The 14430-nt window shown below is 48.5% G+C and overlaps 1 protein-coding gene across 2 annotated transcripts in view; it reads right to left on the bottom strand.

Moving 5' to 3' along the window:
* The window catches only part of LOC147016542 (retinoblastoma-like protein 1), a 110683-nt gene that overhangs the window by 27376 nt on the left and 68877 nt on the right, over positions 1-14430 (bottom strand). For both annotated transcript variants that reach the window (XM_085845280.1, XM_085845279.1), the window contains exons 17-19: positions 9206-9277; positions 8998-9073; positions 4394-4653 (exon numbers count right to left, since the gene is read on the bottom strand). In XM_085845280.1, the coding sequence (XP_085701406.1) occupies positions 4394-4653; positions 8998-9073; positions 9206-9277 (408 nt within the window). The remainder of the gene's footprint in view (positions 1-4393; positions 4654-8997; positions 9074-9205; positions 9278-14430) is intronic.

Consider the following 14430-nt stretch of genomic DNA (forward strand, 5'->3'; position numbering starts at 1 on the left):
AGTACAATAAGATTAGGGGGACTGGAAGTCATCAAATGGAAAAGTACCGGTCGACTAAGCACAAGTGCAGCAGACATTGAACGAGTGCGTGGATCATTTCAACAAAGTCTCATTAAATCAATTTGACACACATCCAGAAAGCTGGCACGACCAACCATCACTGTCCACAGCCTATAAGGCGCAGAATCTGCAGGAACTCAAACCAAATGACGGACCCAAATGCAAGGCGCTTGCCTTGGAAATGCTCAATCACAAAGAGGTTGACGAAGATTACCTGAAAAAGGTCATGTTCACAGATGAAGCATGCTTTCATGCATCAGGAAAGGTCCATCCATTCCATCTATTGGGACCATACTCAGTGCAGAGCGTTGGTGCTGCCTAAGCAGCTTCCTTGGCTCTTGGGCACAATCCTGGACGGGCACTACTCTGACACAGGATACGAGCAAGCTGGCACTAATTTTGCCGACCTCGGAAGGACGATAGGCAGAGTCAACCCCACCTCGTATTAATTCAATCGCCAAGTGGGATTTCAACTCCGGATCATAGGATCCCAAGCCCACCACCCTAACCATTAAGAAGGTCAACCGGCACAAAGTGAGGATCTGGGGCTGTGAAAACCCCCACGTGGTCATTAAACGCACATGCAACAGTCTAAAGGTCAAGGTGTGGCGTGGCCTTCTCCATGACCGTTTGGTGGGTCCGTTTTTCTTTGCTGAGGATAGAGTGACCTCAACAATTCACATGAACGTGTTGGAAGGATTCACCTTCCCACAGACAAGACCTGCAACCCGATATTATTAGAGTTGGGCACACATCGACTTTTTCTCTGTTGTCCCGTTGAAATTTTTGACCTACGATGATGTCTTAGTAAGACATCATCCGAGGTCAACTCCTGAAGAGTTGGAGTGCCTTCAAGACCACCGTTCTTGATGTTGCCGGTGGATGTCTTGGAACTCACCGCAGGGCAAAGAAGAATTTTGTCTCTGAAGGGACACTGGATATCATTGACCAGAGTCGCAGGGCCAGGCTGAATGGCAGAGCTGAGCTGTTCAGGGAACTGAGGCGTAAAACTGTACGTGCACTAAGGGTGGACAAGGAGGCGGATGTGCGAGGAATCTGTGAGGGTGTAGAGCATCACCTGTGGACAGGTGATTTTCGTCCCTCTTACAGGGGAATTCGCGCATTGCGTTCATCCAAGCCCATCCCTCGGAGCACTGCAAGTAGAGCAGAGGGTGGTAGGCTCTTGACAGGGGAGTCTGAAGTGAAGGCCCGCTGGGCCGGTTACTTTGAGCGGTTGTACCAGGCTGATCCACCAGCTGTCGAGTTGGACGTCAGGGGTGTTACAATCCCTGTTGCTGACCCTCCAATCAACTGTGGTCCATATTCGCTTGTGGAAACACAGGCTGCGGTGAACCGGTTGAAACGGGGTAAAGCTCCAGGGATCTGTGGCATCCATGCTGAACTTCTCAAGGCTGGTGGAAATGCTGCACTCGTGTCGTTGCATGCAGTTTTGTGCTCTGCCTGGAACACAGGCATCATCCCAACTGATTGGAAGAGGGGCTTTGTTGTCCCTCTCTGGAAAGGGAAGGGTGATCGCCAAGACTGCAACAACTACCGAGGGGTGATGCTGCTCTCAGTGCCGGGCAAGGTCTTTGCTCGGATAATTCTTGATAGGGTTTGCCACCATCTGCTTGAGCACCAGCGTCCAGAGCAGTCAGGCTTTACACCAAAGAGGTCAACGATTGACCGTGTCCTTGCTCTTCGTCTCCTCACCGAAGGCAGATGAGAGTTTCGGCAGGGGCTGCTTGCAGCCTATGTTGATCTCTGTAAAGCGTTCGATTCAGTGAATCGGGATGCCCTCTGGAAGATTCTTGGTCTTCTTGGGGTGCCACCAAAACTTATCGATCTAATGTCTGAACTCCATCTGGTACTGAGAGTGCTGTGAAGTGTGGTGATACCATCTCTGACTTATTTCCAGTTGTTACTGGAGTTCGTCAGGGGTATGTACTGGTCCCCACACTTTTCAGAACTTGTATGGACTGGATTTTAGGGAGGATGTCGGAAAGAGCAAGCTGCGGTGCATCGTTTGGGAATGTCAAGATCTCGGACCTTGATTTCGCAGATGATGCAGTCATCTTTGCGGAGACTTGAGATATCCTTTTGGGGGCCCTCGATGTGCTGAATGAGGAGTCGGAGCCGCTGGGATTACGGGTTTCTTGGGTCAAAACGAAGATCCAGGCTTTCAATGACATCTTGGATGCTGCTGTCCTGTCTGTGTCTGTTTGTGGTGAGGATGTTGAGGTCATGGAGAGATTCACTTACCTTGGCAGTGATATTCATGTCTCTGCTGGCTGTGAGTCAGAGGTCAATGGACATCTGGGTCAGGCCTGGGGAGTCATGGATTCACTGGATCATGGGGTGTGGCGCTGCCGGTACCTGTGTGGGAGGACGAAAGTCCGAGTCTTCAGGTCCTTGGTACTTCCAGTCTTGCTCTATGGATGCAAGACTTGGACTCTGACCAAGGATCTGAGACGGAGACTTAATTCCTTTGGTACCAGGTCTCTTCGGAGAATCCTTGGCTATCACTGGTCAGATTTTGTGTCCAATGAACAGTTGCTGAGAGAGACTCGGATGAGATTTGTTACCTGCATGGTCCGTGAGCGTCAGTTGCGGCTGTATGGACATGTGGCTCGTTTTCCTGACGCTGATTCTGCTCACCAGATTCTCTCAGCGAGGGAGTCTCGTGAGTGGAGGAGGCCAATGGGCTAACCACGTGCCTCGTGGTTGCAGCAGGTTGACCGGCATCTCAAGGAGATGGGGATGAGCCTGGAATCTGCCTGGGGGATGGGCAGACAGAGGCCCCTGGAGTACCGGCGGAAAGTGGACGCAGCGACGCGCTGTTCTGGCACATGCTCCCATACCTGACCTGACCTGGTATTATTGTATCATTTGTGGTTCTAAATATATTAACAACCAGGTAAATTGGTTCTAACTATATTAACCACCAACTGACACCTGGTAAGTTCTGGGACAAAGGTCCCAGAATTTACCAGGCATCTCAGTTGGAGCTGGACCTTCAGAGAGGGAGCATCCCTCTCATCGTCATACCTCTGTTTTGTCGTTGTGCCGCAACAGCCCTGTGCCACACCAGCCTGCATGGGCCACACCGGAATCAAAAACAGTGGTGGGCATTATTTCTCTCCTTGTACACAAGTTTGCATACCCCTCATCCATACTTGTGTCTATCGACCTCTTGGTTCATCTGTTTTATTGATAGCAACTTGTCTACCCTTACAACATTTTAACTGTAAGAGAAATCAGTGCTGCAGAAGCCTTTGTCAGTAGCACAATGGAGTAGTGCTCTCTGCTATGGGCTGGTGCCCAGCATCTTGTCTCAACTCAAATCTGTTAAATCAAATGCTCTCAACATTATTGGAAGCTCTCATGATAGAGCCAAAGCACAATGTCTATTTCTTTCACATCACACGAAGGTCAGTGTTTTCTTGGTTAAAAAAACTCTTTTCTCGATGGTTACCTTTGCTCTCTGTCCTACGATTCTCTCCAGCAAATCCAAGATGCACACATTTGAGTAACCCTCAACTTGTTAAGCTTCCAAAATCCAAGCTGACTATACATTTCAATTCCTTTATTCCTCGCTTCACCCACCTCTCTGTAACTGCTTTCTGGAGGCCTTTCTTTCCCACTCTTCCTTCGAGGGATTAAAAAGCAGGCAGTGCACCGCCACCTCAGGTCATCCCCAGGCATGGTGTTGGTTTCACAGTTAAGGTGGCTGGCTTAAGATCCGAGGGTCTTGAGTTCAAGCCCATCACACCGACTGAATTAACACCATGTGTGTTGACTCAGCCTGTCATCCTTCCAAGGCCAGCAAATTGAGTACCAGATTACTGGTAAGAGGGGGCACTGCATCAACGGCACAGCTACCCCTCCCAGAAAATGATGCGACCAAGCAGCAATAGGCTGCATATGAGTAAATAATAAATAATGTCAACCCCATCCTGAACCATGATCCTTAATACCCCCCTTCCCCCCACTAACAAAAAACACACACACACACACACACACACACACACACACACACACACACACACACACACACACACACACACACACACACACACACACACACACACACACACACACACACACACGTTGTTGCCCTGCCACCCCACTGTCAGATGAACCTTGCCCTTGCTCTTCCAGGAGACTCGGTCTTGTAAATAAAAACAACATTTTCTATTGATGTTGCTAAAAAGGGATCGTTTTTGGAATATAAATTGATAGGACATATTGGAAGAGTGGTAAGCATACAAAAACAAAGAAAAATACAAAATGGTTACACGAAAAGGAGCAGAATACACCAGCATCCTCTCACCGTAATATCTCTTCGGGTGATGCTAAACTGAAGAGCGAAGGTTCGAATGCGATCAACAAAGATTTGGTTGTAAAACTGGATCAAGTCTCCCCTCTGTTCCTGAAGCTCTTCATTTGTGGCATCCTGATCCTCATTTGCCTTCGCAGCCCTCTCTTTTTCCTTCTCATACACCACGTCATCCATAGTTTCCCTTTTCACTTCGTGCTTTAGTGTCATTGAATCTGCAGGGCTGAGTTGCTTCTTCGGCAATTTGTTCATGTCTGAAACGAAAGAGTGCCAAAAGAGATCGCTTTGAGTCTCGTTATGGTTCCCACAAAAACACAGTATTTAAGTCAACCCTTGTACATACTGTAAACACATAACCAATGAAATGAGTTTACAATAAATATTTGAAGCAATGAATTACAGAAACAGGAGGTTGCCACTTCAATACATTAGCTGCAAGAAGTTACTTGCAAATCAAGAGCCATGGCTCAAAAAAGGATATTATTACTCAATGTGAGAGGAAGTAAAGATGAACCATTCTTTGTAGACCAAGCAAAATTCACCAAAAATAATTTGGTATTAAATGCAAAGGGTGTCTGGAATGAGTTATGTTGTATACTCACATATGATTACATATACCAGGTTAAGGTATACTTTTCTGCTTGTACAGTACGACGCACAGAATTGAGTGAGGGGAGTGAGTGTAGCATACGAATCATGAATACTGTATTCATGTTTTGACTGAACTTTCCCCAAATGTTTTTGCCTCTTTCGAATGGATTTTTGTAAATACCCTGCGTACGCGAAGCAAAAAGCAGGATTAAGCAATTGGTTCACTTTGTCTGATTGACTGTCTGTCAACAAATGTCGGTTTATGATCGAGCAACAACGTAATTTAAATTGAATGGTATATGTTGAACACAAATCGGAAAACAAACCTGTAGTTTAGCAGTACCTTGGCTCTGAAAAGCCTAGTGTTGGTTTAGTGTTTAAGATGGCTGGCTTGGGACTTTCGGGTCCCGAGTTCAAGCCCCTGCTGACTGTTGCATTAGCACCAGGTGGGGTTAACTGGGCCTGTCATCCTTCCAAGGTCAGTGAAATGAGTGCCAGTGCACTGGGGTAATAACCATTCAGGGTAACCTGCATCAGAGTGGCAACCTGTCCAGGACTGTACTCCCAGCCAAGGAAACTGCCTCAGCAGCACTGTGTCTATGCTCTATGGCTTGAAAGCAATGGTATTATTAACATTATTATTAATTTGGCTCTGAATCTGTCCTGATCACATATGCACAGAGGAGTGAGATAAAAAAAAATTTTTCTCTGTCTGCCTCACAGAGGTCAAACAACATTGAAAACAAGAAAAAGAGCAATCAGAGATTGCAGACCCTTGCCAGGACTTCTTTTGAGTGGTGTATTTTTCATAGGTTTGAGGGTAAATCCAATATGGCTGCCAAACCATGTGACCTATGATATTGTTACGGCTGTGGAAATTCGCAATACACCATAAAGGGTCCTTAGACCAGTTATGACGATAAGTATATGTGTAGTTAGATTTCCCCACCGTTGTTTAGAGGGCATTTCCGTGTTCACAGGGCTGCCATCCTTTGAGTTAGCAGTTTTTCTTTTCTCTATCATTATTTTGGACCAATCATCCCCCAACAACCAAATCGCCACCACCAACACCCTTCCCAAACCACCACAGCAAACTCCCACCACCTTCGCCTTTCTACCGAACGTCGTGCCATGGGTTGTGAATGGGATCCTTTCGAAGCAGAAATCGGATCAGGAATGATGCACGCCCACTTTTCATCCATCCAATGGCTGAGCATCAGGTGGTGTAGCCCCGCCTCCAAACCCGCTGTGATCCACAAATTTACATATCCACTCCTCCCCCGGCCTATATAAGCGCGAGCACAACGCAGCTCGCGGCAGTGAGTCGGCAGTCAAGTCGGGTCTGGAGAGTGGCAATCTGGAGTCGGTCGAGTGGCAGTCTGGAGGGGTCAGAGAACCGGACGGAGCTCGAAGAGGCAGACGGCGGCAGTGTCGGTGCGGCAGTGTCAGGAGACGGAGCTCGAAGCAGACGGGAAAGGCAGACGGGGGCCGATCGACGGAGAGAGCTCACCGGCCACGCCAGGGGCACGAAGCCAGGCGCAGCTACGCTGACATCGCGGCTTGCCCGCCATCGCGCCACGAGGGCGCGGGTAAGACCCTTCGGTCTCGTGGACCTGGCCACTCATCCAGGTTCCATGCACATTTGGTCCACGAACCTGTCTGCCACCCTTGCCTTTGAGGGTGGCTTTTTCCTTTGCTTTTGTGTAAATGCATGTGGTGGCGCCGTCTTATAAGTAGAATTGTCTAAGTGTGCGTGTGAAATAAAGACTTTATTCGGTTGTAACTCTGCCTTTGCTTGCTTTCACTGTATACGTGCCTGAATTACTGTATGGCTGTAAAATACGTGCTTGGCAGAGTGTGCAATAAATGTGCTTGTTGAACTGTTCCCCGTTTTGTTGCGTCCTTTCCCTTGTTTGAAAGTTCCATCTTGCATCACGGAAGGAATTGGTAGAGGGGTGTAAGCACCCGGTAAATAATCACGTCCGTCGGGGCCGGCGATAACACTGTTCGGTTATCACTGAAGCACGGAACGGACCGCTTCAACAGTTAGTGTCCTAGGCCGGCCAGCGGCGAGGTACGATCGCCCGGTTCACTACCTGCGCAGGTACTTAGGTAGGTCGAGTTTGGCGAACAACCCTATACTGCGCGGGTGGCCGATTGGCACGATTGTGGTGGGGTCGAAAGACCCACCTGTGACTAGCTCCTGGCGGTAGTTCCAAGGAGGGTCACGACTGAATTGTCCGTTCCGGCGGGCGACGCAGTCGCGATTTGAGTTACGTGGTCGATCGCACGCCGGGCGGACTGAAATTCGTAACAATATAATATGTGTGAACGTTTTGTTCCTCATGGACAGGCGTGTAAAGTTTTGCCTCGATTTGTTCAGCCACTTCAGAGAAGATGATTTTTGAAGGTTTTTTAATTTTTTAACAATATGGCTGCCGAATCTCGTGACTGATGACAACATTACTTTTTTTTCTGTGGACCATTTTATCCCAAGATGACCCTCAAAAATTTTCATTGTGATCGGATGTGGCGTTATGGGATTCTAAACCCAACTCCGCACATGGATTACTGGACGTGTGTGGCTCTCAAAATAATCCTCTTATCTCTCCTTGTAAAGGCTGGAGTGCCGCTAAGGAATGTTCTGTGCCCCGACATTCCTCATCCTTCAGATAGACAGGCAGCAGCCTCTTACCTCTCTTCACACCATGATAGAATCACAAGCTAGTAAAATACTTGGAATATGTCTTTCAATCCTGACAATTCATTCTCTCTGTCTGTCTCTCCTCTCTCTTTCTTCTCTCTCTCTTTCTTCTCTCTCTCTTTCTTCTCTCTCTCTTTCTTCTCTTCTCTTCTCTTCTCTTCTCTCTCTCTTCTCTTCTCTCTCTCTTCTCTTCTCTCTCTCTTTCTTCTCTCTCTCTTTCTTCTCTCTCTCTTTCTTCTCTCTCTCTCTCTCTCTCTCTCTCTCTCTCTCTCTCTCTCTCTCTCTCTCTCTCTGAAAGAACCATCTGGCAAACCCTCCCATCTCCTTCCTTAACAATCCTCTTGAAGTTTATTCACTCAAACTCCTGGGTCTCACTGTCAGCCATGATCTTTCTTGGGCAAACTACATTTCAAATTTGGCCTCAAAAGCCAGTCGTAGACCTCTGTCATACAAAGTCGTTCCTTCACACCTGAACTCAAATCCAGAGATAAAGCCTTCATCCACAGCCTGATGGAGTACTGCTCTCCACTTTGGGCTGGTGCACCTGCCTCACACATTGCTCCACTCTTGCAATGAAGCTGAGTGTGTGGGCTTGTAACTTTCACATCACAGACAGGTTTGTGGTCTCTGTCTTCTACTACCTCCTTTCTGGTATTGCAACCTCTGCTATTTCTGTGCCCCCCCCCCCACACACACAAGCTTCTTCAGGGCATACATGGTCAACAAGCAACCACCTTCTGGTGAAACTCCCAAAATCCAGAAGCACTGGTCATCTCCACTCATCCTTTTTTTTTTTTTTTCCTCCCCCCCCCCCCCCCCACCTGTGGAACAAACCTACATATTCTTCATCTCCTTCTCCTTCAGCTGTCTTGAAAACCCTCCAGGTGTTCAAGACAGCTGTTCACCCATCCACAACCATGATCTTTTCTAGCCCCAGTTAACCCCTTACCCCACCTCTCCCACCTCTTTCCAAATTTCCACTTTTTCCTTCTTGAAAGTTTGCTGCTGTATCCATCCTGTCCACCCCGTGTGTCATCCCTTACCCCTCATTCGACCCTACATCCCATATTTGTCCAAGTCTCACTCTATTTTTTCCTCAACTTCACTGTTGAGATGTTTCCCCCTTTTTCTACTGTTCCTTTTGTTCTGTTACGTCCTGATCCGTTCTATGTTATAACTCTTCCATGAGCTTTGACTTTGTATACAAAACACCACCACATCCCTTTCCCCACCTTAACATTTGTCACCATTACCAATGACACAAACAAGAAAAAGGCAATGCAAATCAGTACGTGGTGGCTACCAGCTTTGGCAAGGAAGGAGGAAGATGCTGAAGAACCATTGGAACGGCAGTTCTTGAACAGCACACTACGGTAAACCTGTCAAGAGTAGTTCATGGATGATAGGGGAGCTATTAGTCAAAGGCCAGAATAAAATATTTTCCAATGCAATTACTACAGTAAAAAGCAAAAAGGCACAGCAATCCAGGTTCACCTTCCTGAAGCACTTACATGGCTCTGAGCCTGAGGCTGACTCCGATACCATCGCATTATCTGTTGAAAGGTGCGCTCCTCATTTGTTACCTGAAAACGAGAGAAAGTAAAATTATAATTATTCATGTCAATTGTGATACCATCAGTTAGTAATACCATTTATTTTGACTGTGCGCATGGAAGAACCTCTTTTAAAAAAGATGTAACGAGAGAGTTCATAGACCACCTTACCCCATGCAGTGTTGATGGTGGGGATAAAAAAGAAAAAGAAAAAAAGGACATGGGCGGAGTCTGCAAGCAGCAAATTTGATTGGTCGAGATGACGTAAAATGGTGCAACATTCCAAGTACTGTACTGCCAAATGAAAGGTTTTTTTTTTGAAAGTGCCAAGAAGGCAATTTGTGTTCTACAATGTTCAAGTATATAATTAAAAATTGAAATATAATAATGATTTTAAAGGTTATAGAAAAAAACATTTGTGGAAGTTTACCGCCGTTGATGCAGCATATTTTACACCATGTTACTTGAAGCATGACATTAGTTATTTGTGCCAGTTGTTTTTGTCCTTTATGATGTCGCTAAAACCAGTATGTTTCCCGTTTCCAGTTTTATTTTCAATCTCTGTTGACTGCCAGACAGGCAGAGTACAAACAAGAATGACCGCACTATGGTCACAACCTGCGATGCAAAATATATGTATGTATGTGTATATATATATATATTGTTACGTTTGAGGGGGGGGTATGCATTCAAAGGGTAATTAGGATGTTTAATTAGGTATGCCATGCTGTTCGAGTTTACCAGGATCTCGATGTAATACGTGTGGTGTAGCGGGCCTGCGGGGGCAGGGCATGATGTGGAGGAGTGGTCGGCGTGATCACGTGCGTGCAAGGGATATAGGAGTGCGCGCCGCCTGAGGCGTTGTAGTGGTTGCTGTAGTTGTTGTGGCTTGTAGAGTGCATCGAGTACGTAATAAAAGGGGAGTTACGGGCAACGTACGCTTACGCTCACGCTCGTGCAACAAAGCCAGGTTGGACTATTCCCCCGCTCGTGTCTGCCTTCGAAGCACCACTATCACGACACCACAGTTTGGATCCCATCCTCGTCACCACTCTACAAGCCAAAACGACTACAGAAACCACTACAACGCCTCAGGCGGCGTGCACTCCTATATCCCTTGCACGCCCGTGATCACGCCGACCACTCCTCCACATCATGCCCTGCCCCCGCAGGCCCGCTACACCACAATAAGTAGCAATTCAGTGGTGATAAGTTGTCTAGTAAATGTCCATTTCTTCAAGGGGGAAATGATAAGTCACGTAATTAGATAGGGACATGGGATAGGGTAAGTGTGTCTGCGTAAACCCCTTTTAGTAGTCCCTGGAGGCTTGCCGTGACGTCACAGGACAGTGCTGCGGATGGCTCCGCCCCGTGATCACGATTGGCGGAAGGCGACGGCGCAGGGCCAATAAAACGGCTCGATTGGAAGTGACGAGGACGGGAGGATAAAAAGGTTCTGTTCGGGGTCGAAAAGGAAGAGGAAGAAGATCGGGACAGAAAAACTGTTCTGATGGAGGTTGTTGTGCTGGGAGCGTGCTTTTTGTTGGGCTGTTTTCGATCCTGGTTTCATTGTGTCTTGTAGCCTTGCTGAGCCTCGTTCCTCACCTCGGTTGGCTCTGGGGTTCTGCTGGCTCGGAGTACGGGGTCGAACGGCGGGCGGACCTACCTCCCTCTCCTGCTCGCAATTTGGCGCCAGAACTGGTTTCCTGGCGGCTGTGAGCGGACTTGGGCCAAGACCAGGAGGTCGACAGTACCACGGTGTCTCCTGCCCCTGACGAGCGGAACGCCAGCTCGTCCGACGCCAATCCAGGGACTGTTGCGTTTGCACCACGGGCCAGCCTGACCACCAGGACCAGCTACGTTTTGTGTGTGTGTGTACCTGGCGCCTTAGAGGGTTTGAGATTTGTATATTCATTGGAATTGTCTGTGTTTTCCCCACGCCCGAACCCACACCACCATCCCGTCGAATCGCCCCGGATCCCTCCTCTTGCCGAGTCTTCTTATTTCTGGTTATAGAAATAAACGTTATCAACTCAGTGAAAAGCGACTCGTGCCACCTTCCTCGTCCCGTTTGCGGTAGAGCGATTGAAACCGCCATCTTTGGGTTATAAATAAATAAACAGCCTCCATCGTTTCGGCTCATTCTACGTTGGCGGGACTGTTCAAGTCCCGTGGACGTCACATTGGTGTCAGGAGTGGGATGTTCGAATCCCTCTAAATTATATTTGGTATCGGGAGAATATACCAAGATTAAAATCTCGCCACGAATTGGAATATAAAATTACTTCAGAAAAGTGCGGGAAAATTTTGGCGGGATTTTTCAAATTAAATTTAATTGGCGGCAAACGGGACTTCTGCACCATGGCGGATGTGCAGATGTTTGAGGAGGAAGGCCACGTGTCTGGCAGCGAGTCGGGGGAAGAAGGGAGAGACGGGGGTAGGGTTGGAACCTCCCCCATTCCGAGCGTGGACCGTGCTTCATCGCCCGTAACGGAGCCGGCAGCGCCGGAAACCGGCACGATGACGATCTGGACAATGTTGGAACGTTTAATGAGTGCAATTACAGCACAGGGGGCAAAAATGACGGCACAGGGGGCACAAATGGCAGAAATGACGGCACAAATGGAAAATCAATTCGTGACACAGAGGGCAGAAATGACGGCACAGGGGGCACAAATGGCAGAAATGACAGATCAATTGGGCGTAATGGGGCAACAGTTGGGTGCACGGATTGATTTAATGAGGGATGAATTGGGGGAAAAGATGGAGAAAATGAAAACTGAGATGCAGGAGTGTGTGGATGTTCAATTGGGGGAAATACAAAGTAAATTCGAGGATAGATTGGAGGAAACAAAGGTAGAAATTACATTGGAGGGGGAAAATATACAAAAAAAATTGGTAGATAAAATTGATGCAACGAACATTCGGGTTGATAAAGTGGATGAAAGCCTGGAACGTCATCGTGCCTGTGTGGATGCTCTTATGCAGCTGCAAGTTGAAGAGTGGGGAGAGCTGAGGAAGCAAGGGATGAATTTGGCGGAGGAGGTAAAAGGATTGGAGGCTCGTTTGGACGAACAAGATAAAATTATGAGCCAAGATGAAGTCTTGGATAAAGGCCTGGTAGAGCCGTCTTTTGTAAGTAGAGTGTCCGGGTTGGTTGAGGAGCAGCTACAAACTCGCGACGGAGCCTTGGAGGAGGTTGTGCGGGCCCAGAAGATCCTGCGGGAAGAGGTGAATCGGTCCATTCAACGTTTGGAACAGGAGGCAAAATTGACCCATGAGACCCTCACCACAAAACATCTTTGGCCACAGTGGGCTCCGAAATTGGATACGCAGCCACAAGGGTGTTTGATCCCTGGGCTGGATTCGGACAAGGGAGAAACTGAGAAGCGGGCCACCGTAAAAGTGATCCCCCTGGTAAATTTTGACGGGTCAGGGAGCCTTGAAGCTTTTCTGACTCAATTTGAGTGTATTTCCCGACTAAACGGGTGGAATGAGCGGGAACGTAGGGGGAATTTGGTGGCAACGTTGCGGGGACCAGCCGCAGATGTGTTAAATGTGATCGCGGAGGGGATGTTGACCAGCTCCCACATTTGCGAGGCGTTGAGCCGTCGGTTTGGGTTTGCAGTGAACTGTGATCTGGTGCGGGCCCAGCTCCAGCACCACAGATTAAAGCCGGGTGAGACAGTGCAGGAGCTGGCACAGGACATTTACCAATCAGTTAGGATCGCGTATCGGGACCTAACAGTGAAGGCATGGGACAGACTGGCACTAGAGAAATTTTTAGCTGCTCTTCCTGACCCTGAGGTCCGAGCGCTAGTGGAGCTACAGGATCCACCCACCGTGCACCGAGTGGCCGAGTGCGCGGCCAGGCTGGCCTCGTGGAGTCGGCCGGGTCGGGTGCCCGAGAGGCCATCGGTGACGATCCGACAGGCGGAGATTCGGGATCAGGGAGGGGGGCTGGGAGAAATTGGCATTACCCAAATGCTTCAGAGGATGAATCCTCCTGCTGAACCAACAGGTCTATCCGAGGTGCCCTTACATAGGTCGAGTCCGGAAATCACTGTCGGGGGTCGGGGAAACTAGATCGGGCTGAGCATACAGGGCCATGCTCGGCTGCTGAGATTGTGGCGAAGTGCCTCCTTTGGTGAAAAAAGTGAATTGTGGGAAAATTGGCATGGGTTTGTAAGTTCTGCTGGGTTTTAGAGTGACAATAGGGACAGTAGGTAATTGGTAACAAAGCGGGCACAAGTGGCTGTCTAATGGCTGGTGCGTGGATCGGGTGAGGAGAAGTGCTGTGTGAGTTGTTTCAAGTTAAGAAGTGAATTGTATGGTGCACACATTGATTTTTCATTGGACATGGTGTGGTAACAGGGAAGGTCATGGTCGGTAAAGTGTTAGAAATGCAGGTGTCACATGTACGGCCGATGGGGTGGGGGAGTCATGTGGGTTTTGTGGGTGGGAATGATGTGCTTGTCCGCAGGGATTGCTGAAGCTCACGGTGAGCGGGAATTGCGACCCCCTTCAAGGAGATTCACCCCTGGTGGCTAATGGTGACAGTGTCTGGAGGCAACTGGGAGAGGGTCTGGTTGGGCGACCAAGGCGGGTAGGACCTTGGCGACCCAGGAAGGCCAGAGGAGCCAGTGAGACCCCTTCCAGTGTGTTGTACGGGATGAGAGCTGATGGCTACCAGGGGGGTGGGAATCAAAGGGAGCGGGGCGGAGAAACGTCCGGGTTGGACTAAAGCTTACCTGTGGGCATGGTTGCACCTGAGATGCCCCCATCATCTTGTGGGAACCCACCCCACGGCCATGACGGGATTCAGCCTGCATCATTAAAATGGGGACCATGACCTAGAAATGTGATGATGACCATGGTGTGAGTGTTGTGAAGATGTGCGAGTCCCACTCGATCCCGCACAACTTGACATGTGCAGCAAGGGCATGATGTCCGCATAATTTTGGGGCAAGCAAATTTGAAAATTGGCTCCCCAGGTAACGCTGGGTCTATTAGCATCCACTGGGGGACGCGGTCAAGTGTAAATATCCTGTGAATAGTGTCGTTAAGGCTTAGATTAGGAATGTAAAGTATGTGTTGTGTTTTTTTTTGTGGAACCTTTTGTTTCCCCTCCCCAGATCACTGGAAGAGTGTTGGGCAAGAGCGATGATCCAGAGGATGGAGTG

This window comes from Eptatretus burgeri, chromosome 11 (assembly GCF_056783735.1).
Source record: "Eptatretus burgeri isolate ZD-2024b chromosome 11, Ebu_testis_v1, whole genome shotgun sequence".
Lineage (NCBI taxonomy): Eukaryota > Metazoa > Chordata > Myxini > Myxiniformes > Myxinidae > Eptatretus > Eptatretus burgeri.